This window comes from Nicotiana tomentosiformis, chromosome 8 (genome assembly GCF_000390325.3).
Source record: "Nicotiana tomentosiformis chromosome 8, ASM39032v3, whole genome shotgun sequence".
NCBI classification, from domain to species: domain Eukaryota; kingdom Viridiplantae; phylum Streptophyta; class Magnoliopsida; order Solanales; family Solanaceae; genus Nicotiana; species Nicotiana tomentosiformis.
Window position 1 is genome coordinate 128,472,126 of NC_090819.1, and position 8,244 is coordinate 128,480,369.

At 35.3% G+C, this 8,244-nt stretch overlaps 1 protein-coding gene across 1 annotated transcript; it reads left to right on the forward strand.

Moving 5' to 3' along the window:
• The first annotated feature begins 2,159 nt into the window (after positions 1-2,159).
• LOC104108626 (uncharacterized) lies at positions 2,160-7,843 on the forward strand. The gene is made up of 9 exons (XM_009617705.4): positions 2,160-2,620; positions 3,158-3,358; positions 3,449-3,571; positions 3,675-3,712; positions 3,812-3,920; positions 4,215-6,434; positions 6,699-6,854; positions 7,127-7,206; positions 7,348-7,843. Exons 1-9 carry the CDS (start codon positions 2,543-2,545, stop codon positions 7,565-7,567), a joined length of 3,225 nt encoding a protein of 1,074 aa, XP_009616000.1. The 5' UTR covers positions 2,160-2,542; the 3' UTR covers positions 7,568-7,843.
• Positions 7,844-8,244: the final 401 nt, after the last annotated feature.

Consider the following 8,244-nt stretch of genomic DNA (forward strand, 5'->3'; position numbering starts at 1 on the left):
GATAAAATGGTATAAAATTAGGTGTTTCGGGTGTTTACACCAAAACAGAAATCTTTTTCGGTAATTAATTAGGTTGCCCTAAGCCAAACAATAAGTTACTGAAAAAGAAAAAAAGAAAAGAAAGGAAAGACATAACATACGATACGGTATTTATTTTACTGTCATTTTTCAATGGGACAATAAATTGTGTCATTATTAAGTTGATTTTTGCTTAAGGAAGCCCTATGGAATAATAGGGCAAAAAAGGCATTATATTAGTTCAAATGTCCTTTTCTGGAAATTAATAATCAGTAATTAATCCACTTAACACGTATCCCTGCTGACCGTTGGCAGTTCTCCTGCTCCTTTGTCTTCAAGCCACCGTCGGTATATTATTAACAAAATGACCATTTTAACCCTCTATCTTCTCGTAAACAGCATAATAATTAGATTCTCATTTCCTTAATTACTTGTGCACTTAATCATAAATGAAGGGTACAAAAGTAAGGGTATGGTAGATGCTTAAGCAATAAACTTCTTTAATTCACATTAAACACGGATAAGCAACACTTTCGTGTTCAAAGTATTGTTCAAGTCACTAAAATAGCACGGACCAAATATTATTATTATTTTAATTTACGTAACCCAATGCGAAGAAAATGTGACATTTGATCTTCCGATCTCAAAATTCAAAATAACTCTGCTGAAGAATTTAATACGGCATTATCTTTTTTTTTTGTTTCCACTTTACCTTTTTACCTTTTTGAATGAAGGAATATTGATATGACATTAGGATTTATAAGGAAAAAAGAAGGAAATAATGGACCATTCCCTACAAGTAAGCGCCACCTAATTTCATTCAATTCGACATTGATTTTACATTTTCCTTAGATTTTTAAAAGAAAAAAAATTGAAGACATTACTCCCTGAGGCTTTTCCCCCCCTTTTAAATTATACTCCGTGAATAGGTAATTAGTTGAAACTACAGTGCGAAAATTACAGCAATTGAACTATGATTTAATAAAGCAAAACATGGCTTGTTATTACAAACCAAGATTTTTTTTAGTGTAATTCTCAGTGAGCTTGTTTAATTTTGTTGTCATAATTATATTTGGTTGTGCCAAAGGAATTGTTTAATGAATAGAGATTAAGGAAAGTTCATTGGCTTCATACATAGATAAGTAATTATCTATATTCTTTGACATAGTAAGTAAGTAGGATCTATAAAGTTTGATTGTGATTTAGCGAAAACTGAATATTACCAAAAATAATTGTTGAATAGACTGATGATGTAGCAACAAACATTTTAGAAGCCCCCCCCAAAAATAGAAAACTAAGGAATATTTGCATTAGAATCCTATGCTAGGCTGCTAGGTGCAAGTCAGTAGGAATAATTTAGGTTGTAAAATGAAACCCCACAAAGAAAAATATTTGACAAAAAAACTAACATAAAATGATTTTTGAGCGAAAATTCCTGAATAATTGGAATTTACCCAAATGAAGAAAATCACAGTTTTTTTCTTTTTAATTGACAGATTCAATTGACTACTCCATCTCTTCAACAATTGACTTTAAACGCTCTTAATAATAATAATAATAATTGTAGTATATATTTCACCATATAACCTCTAATAATGATAAATAGTCTTTTAGCATTTCAAAAAATCTTAAGAAATTAGTAACTAAAAAAAAAGTAAAACAGAAAAAAAAAATTCTCCTAATTTGCTAAAATTGACAAACAAAAGTGAAAATCTATTTTGAGCATAGTGAACAAGTAAAAGTGAACCGACGGAGTATTAAGCAAGATCTTCTTAGAATAATTTGAAGGTCAATAATGTCAATTCTTAATGCCTAATAATATAGTAATAATACAATTTGTTAATTATGTTATTCCCATACAATTAAATAATAAATTTACTAGAAAATTTCACCTAATATCTGATCAGTCAGAATCTTGAAACAAGACAAAGAAGCTTCCCTTTCCAATATTTTATTTTCTTCTTTCTCTTTTCCCAATTTTGTTGACAAATAACACCAATAAAGCCAATTGTTATTTTCCTAAAGTAAATAAATTAAAGAAACAACAACAGGAATATATAATATAAGTAAATTGTCACTATCTGATTACTCTTTTTCAAAGAGAACTGTTATATATATACACAAAGATACAGAGAGAGAAAGAGGAAGAGAGAGAGAGAGAGAGAACCACTGTGTGTGTGTGTAAAATACAGGAAGAAAAACCCACTTCAGATCTGCTGTTCTCTCTCTTCTCAACACATTCTTGATTACTTTCACAAGCGTTTCATTTCATATTGTAACAATGGCTCCATTTTAACTCAGTTTCAACTCATATTTCATTCATTGTGTTTACTCAGTGCCACGTGTCTCCTTCCCTGTTTCTTGCTCTCTAGCTTACTCTTTTCAGCTCTACACTGCAAAACTCTATCTGGGGTATTCTTAGTCTTGGTGAATTTGAGCGTTTTATCAGTTGCATGATCATTTTCCGGCAGTGTTCGCCGGAGCTCCGGCGCAAATGTATTAGTTTAGGGTTAATATTGTAAAAATGTTCAAGTCTGCGAGATGGAGGAGCGAGAAGAACAAGATCAAAGCTGTTTTCAAGTTGCAGTTTCATGCAACTCAGGTACTATTACTGTCATTGCACTGTTGGGAGCAAATTTGTAGTCAAAGATTGGATTTTTTTCTCTCAAAGATTGGATTTTTTTAAACTTCTTTTGTCCTGTTATGGGTACCTTTTTTCTTGGAAATTAATGTTTGAATGCATTGGAAATAACAATGTGAAAATCAGTGATTAGATGCATTCATTTCTATATACTACAGTAGTAGTAAAGGAAAAAAAGAAGGTTGAAAAAAAATCAAATCTTTGGTGTGTAATTTGATGTCCAGATTCATATATGATACTCCAATTTAATTTGTGGGGGAAATGGTTGATATTGTTAAAATGGAGTTCCAGTTCTTACATTGTGAAGATCTTTGATTTAGAGATCATATAATGCTGCAATTTCTTGTAAATGGAGCTGTTTTTTGCTTCAATTTTAGTGTTCTAAGTTGTTTCTTTGGTTGGATTTTGTGGGTTGGGGGGGGGGGGGGTTGTAAACTGGGTAGTTGAAGGATTGGCAGTTATGCATTGAATGAAAGTATAATGGGATAATTTGTGTAGGTGTCACAGGTAGTAGGAGATGCATTAATGGTATCTGTGGTCCCTGCTGATGTTGGAAAGCCAACGGTAAAATCAGAGAAGGCAACGGTTCGCGATGGGAGCTGCTATTGGGAGAATGGAGTTCTCGAAAGTGTGAAATTTGTCCGAGAGCCAAAGTCGGGGAAGATTCATGAGAGGATCTATAACTTTGTTGTGGGAACGGTAAGCAACATTTCTAGTTTATGATTTTGTATGCTATGCTGCATTTTTATTAAGGGAGTTATGTGATGTTTTTGGATGTGTACTTTGTAGGGTTCTTCAAAATCTGGAGTTGTTGGCGAAGCTTCGTTTGACTTTTCTAGTTATGCAGATGCAACTAAGGTTTCCTTGGTGTCTCTTCCTCTCAAAAATTCTAAATCTGAAGCTGTGTTGCATGTAAGTCTTTTAGCCCTTTTTGCTAGAAAACTATTAGGATTGATATTTTATAAATTCTTTGCAATTGTGTAATTAGTTTCCAATTGCTATTGTTGAACTGTAGGTTTCAATACAGAGGATTCAGGATTCTGCTGATCAAAGGTGTTATCAATGATTTTTGTGTGTGTGTTTTAGTACTTGATTGCCTATTGCCTAAAGTTAATAAAATTTCCCACTTTTTGGTGTTTTTACTTTTTACAGTGTTGTCGAAGAAATCGAAACTGCAAAACTTAATTCTCTGGATAGAAGCTTGAGATCACAATTAAGCAATGATGATTCTGAAGCAATAGTTAAAGACGATTTTATTGAGGTAAACAATTTAAGACCTTGGTTCGATTGTCATCTGAGCTAAGGATCATATCCTCAGACTGTCATAGTTCGAATATTTTAAAGCTTGCCTTCGCACTTTGTTATTGATCATAGATTTTGGGAGCAATTTCTCATAGCCTGCTATTGCACATGGTTCTTGACTGATAAATTTCACAAACAAACACACACGTGTGTATGTGTATATCAATATCATTCAATCAAAACAGGCCTCGTTCATGGTTTTCTGATTATTTGCTGACAAAATTGTGTCGTTATTTTTCCTTGGATTTGACAGGATGCTCTTGCCAACAAACCTACATCACAAAATGGTGGAAAGAATGGCAACTGCCGGACATCAAGTGAATCTGATATTACCCTGTCCAGTTCTGGAAGCAGCTCAGGGCTTGATACACCTTGTGAAATCCCATTGAAGAACAACACAGTCCATCACGAGCAAATAAGCTTTCCGTCCTCTCTGAATAATGCTTTGGTTCCCCGGAAGCAAAATAGCAATGTCTCAACAACAGTTCATGAAGAAAGTCCGAATGCACACTGGGAGTGGATGGAAGGTTCTGCTTTTGATGCGGGTACAGATGTTGTTGAAAAGCTCAAAACTGATCTCTTAGCTATGGCTAGGCAAGCAGACGTGTCGGATTTGGAACTACAGACTCTTCGGAAACAGATAGTCAAGGAGAGCAAAAGGGGACAGGACCTCTCAAAAGAGGTAGCTAGTTTGAAAGAGGAACGAGATGCTCTCAAGGAAGAATGCGATAAACTTAAAGCCTCACAGAAACGTATTGACGAGACAAAGTCCAATGACAAGTTGCTTTACGACAATGGGGATATTCAGGCTCTTGTAGATGAGCTTAGGCAAGAGTTGAATTATCAAAAGGACATGAATGCAAATCTTCAGATACAACTTCAGAAGACACAAGAATCAAATTCTGAGCTAATTCTTGCTGTCCAAGATCTAGATGAGATGTTGGAACAGAAAAACCAAGAAATCGCTAACCTATCCAATAAATCAACGTCGTGTGATGAAGCTGAGAAGTTTCCAGATGTTATCTCCAACTCCAAGCATGAAATGAGTGATGAAGATGATGAAGAGCAAAAAGCACTTGAGCAGCTTGTGAGACAGCATAGCGATGCCAAGGAAACATACGTGCTAGAGCAAAAAATCATGGACCTGCATGGTGAAATTGAGATCTACAGAAGAGACAGAGACGATTTAGAGATGCAGATGGAGCAACTTGCCCTTGACTATGAGATACTGAAGCAAGAAAACCATGACATGTCATACAAATTGGAGCAAAGCCAGATACAGGAACAATTAAAGATGCAGTATGAATGTTCCTCTTCGTATGCCACTGCAAGTCAAATGGAAGCCCAGATCGAGAGTTTGGAGAACGAGCTGAAGAAGCAATCTGAAGAATTCTCTGACTCTTTGGTCACGATTAGTGATCTTGAAGCTCAAGTGAGAAACTTGGAGGAAGAACTGGAAAAGCAAGCCCAGGGATTTGAAGCTGATTTGGGTGCGCTGACTCGTGATAAAGTTGAACAAGAGCAGAGAGCGATACGAGCTGAAGAAGCATTGAGGAAGACAAGATGGCAAAATGCTAGCACAGCAGAGCGGCTTCAGGAGGAATTTAAACGGCTCTCTGTCCAAATGGCGTCCACTTTTGAGGCTAATGAAAAATTGGCTAGCAAAGCACTGAATGAAGCTAACGAATTCCGCCTACAGAAAATGCACCTTGAAGATATGCTCCAGAAATCGTCCGAGGAGCTCCAATCTATCAGAGACCATTATGAAGTAAGAATTCTTGAGCTTTTCAGCCAGGTGAGTAAAATGACAGGTCAAATCGACAAGTTGCAGAGAGAAATAGATGAAAAATCTGTGCAAATAGAGAGACAAGAAGAGCTCGCCAAGGAAACTCAGCAGCATCAGTCACAGAAAGTTATTATCCTTGAAGCTGAGATTGAAAATCTATTAGCAGACAAGAAAATATCTTCTGATCATGAAGAACAGAAGAATAGTTTGATGGGTGAATTAGATAAAATGAGGACATCAATTAAGGATATGGAATTGCTTGTCGAACAAGGTCGCAATGAAAGAAGTGAACTGGAGACTAAGCTTACATCAGTGAGAAAAGAAGCTGAGGAGTCTTTGAAGGAATTAAACAATATGAGGTCTCTTAAGGATCAGAAGGAGGCATTAGCTGGGAAACTGCATTTGGAAATGGATAACCTTAAATCGAGATGCAATGAAATGAAAAAGATGTTGTTTGAGGATGAGGTGGAGAAAGAAAAATGGAAAAAGCAGGTGTCTCAATTAAAAGGTGATCTGAAGAAGAAAGAGGATGTATTGAATGGTTTAGATAAAAAGCTGAAGGATGCCAACGGTCGATTAATAGCTTCTAATGGAATGAAAGCAACATCAAAGAACAACAAATTAATGGCCACATCTGCAGGATCAAGAGAGGTTGCAAGTCTTAAAGAGAAGATAAAGTTGCTTGAGGTAAATATTTACCTGCCATTTTTTCTTTCTGAATGTATTATAACTTCCATATGAATTGCTGTCTGTGTCTTCTTTTACATATTTTCAAACTTCACAATATAATAGGGTTTTTTTTATTTTATGATTTTACTAGGAAATAAACTGTCTATGTACTTCCTTTACTACTGGACCTTTTTGATTCCATTGTCAGTCAAAATGTTATGTGAATTGGTACTGTAAATACCAACTGCTCTTAATTCTGTACGATTGTTCCACGACCGACAGGGTCAGATCAAGATGAAGGAAAGTGCACTTGAGAGCTCAACAAATTCATTTTTGGAGAAGGAGAGAGATCTTCAAGACAAAATAGAGGAGTTAGATAGAAGATTAGAAGATCTTAGTCAGAATGCAGAAAGGCTGTCTGAACAAGAGTCTCAGAAGGTCAGCTACAAGCCATCTATATTCAGCTTTTGTGACAAAACTTAATGTTTTTTGATTGACTTCAGCAACAAGATAGTCAGTTTATTCATTTCTCGAGAATATTTTCAGTCCACTGGTCCACTAGAAAAACAAATTGAGCATTATTCTATTTTTATAGCTTAAGTACTAAGCAAAATTAACTGGTTCAAGTTTGAATTGACTCTCATGCGATTTTAGCATGTATTGACTTTTATGAAATAACATTGTAAGGGTTTGGTTCATATACGATACAGGTGGTTGCAGAAGTTCTAAGTCCAGGATCTACGACATGCACAGAAGATGAAAATCCCTGTCATATGTCGACAAGGAAGAGGTACGAGTTCTGATATTCTAATTTATCTTTTAAGCCTTTTCTATTAAATCCTGCTTGAATAGCTCACCAGAAATATGAATATGTGTCCGCTGAAGTTATTTTTTAATCATTGTTCTTATTGAAATATATTTGTACTTGCAGCTGCAATGGCTGTTCACTTGACAAGGAAACTGAAGCCTCAGGATCTAATACAAGACATCTCGAGGAATTGTCCAGAGAAATTGAACTACTGAGGGAGAGGAACAATGTAATGGAAGATGAACTGAAGGAAATGCAAGAGAGATATTCAGAAATAAGCCTCAAATTTGCTGAGGTAGAAGGAGAAAGACAACAGCTAGTAATGAAATTGCGAAAACGCTAAAAAGAAACCATAAGGCAGTTCCAACTTCCAAAGAGGTGATTACTAAAATTGTCAAAATAAATGTAAATTGGTGAGGGACAATTCATCATTTTAAATTTTGTTTCTTGCATATAATGTTTGACTTTAGCCCTTAGATATTATACAAGAATGTAAAATAGTTTAGCTAAATAGGTTATATGTCTCACTTACAAGTTGTGTAAGAGTACTTTCAGCTGTTTCTGTGATTAGTTGTTGGTAATATCTTCTGTTTATGAAAATACTCTTTTCTTTTTATCATTTAATATTTGCATGGACAAATATTTCGTTCTTTGGTCTGTGAAAGAAGAAAATTTATACTAGCTATTTGATCAATGAGAGTAAGATATCTTTTCCGGTGAATTTATTTTGCCATCAGTTTGAGTTTAGACTTGTACTATTAGAGTTCAACATACATAAACTATCACACAGCATTCCGGTGCACTAAGCTCTCGCTTTGCGTCGGGGTCCGGGAAAGGACCGGACAACTAGGGTCTATTTTATGCAGCCTTATTCTGCATTTTTGCTAGAGGCTGTTTTCACGTCTTGAACCCGTACCTCCTGGTAACATGACAACAATTTTACCAGTTACGCCAAGTTACTCTTCATAAACTATCACACAGCCTTGGGCCAAATTGTTAAGATTCTATAAAATGTGAAAT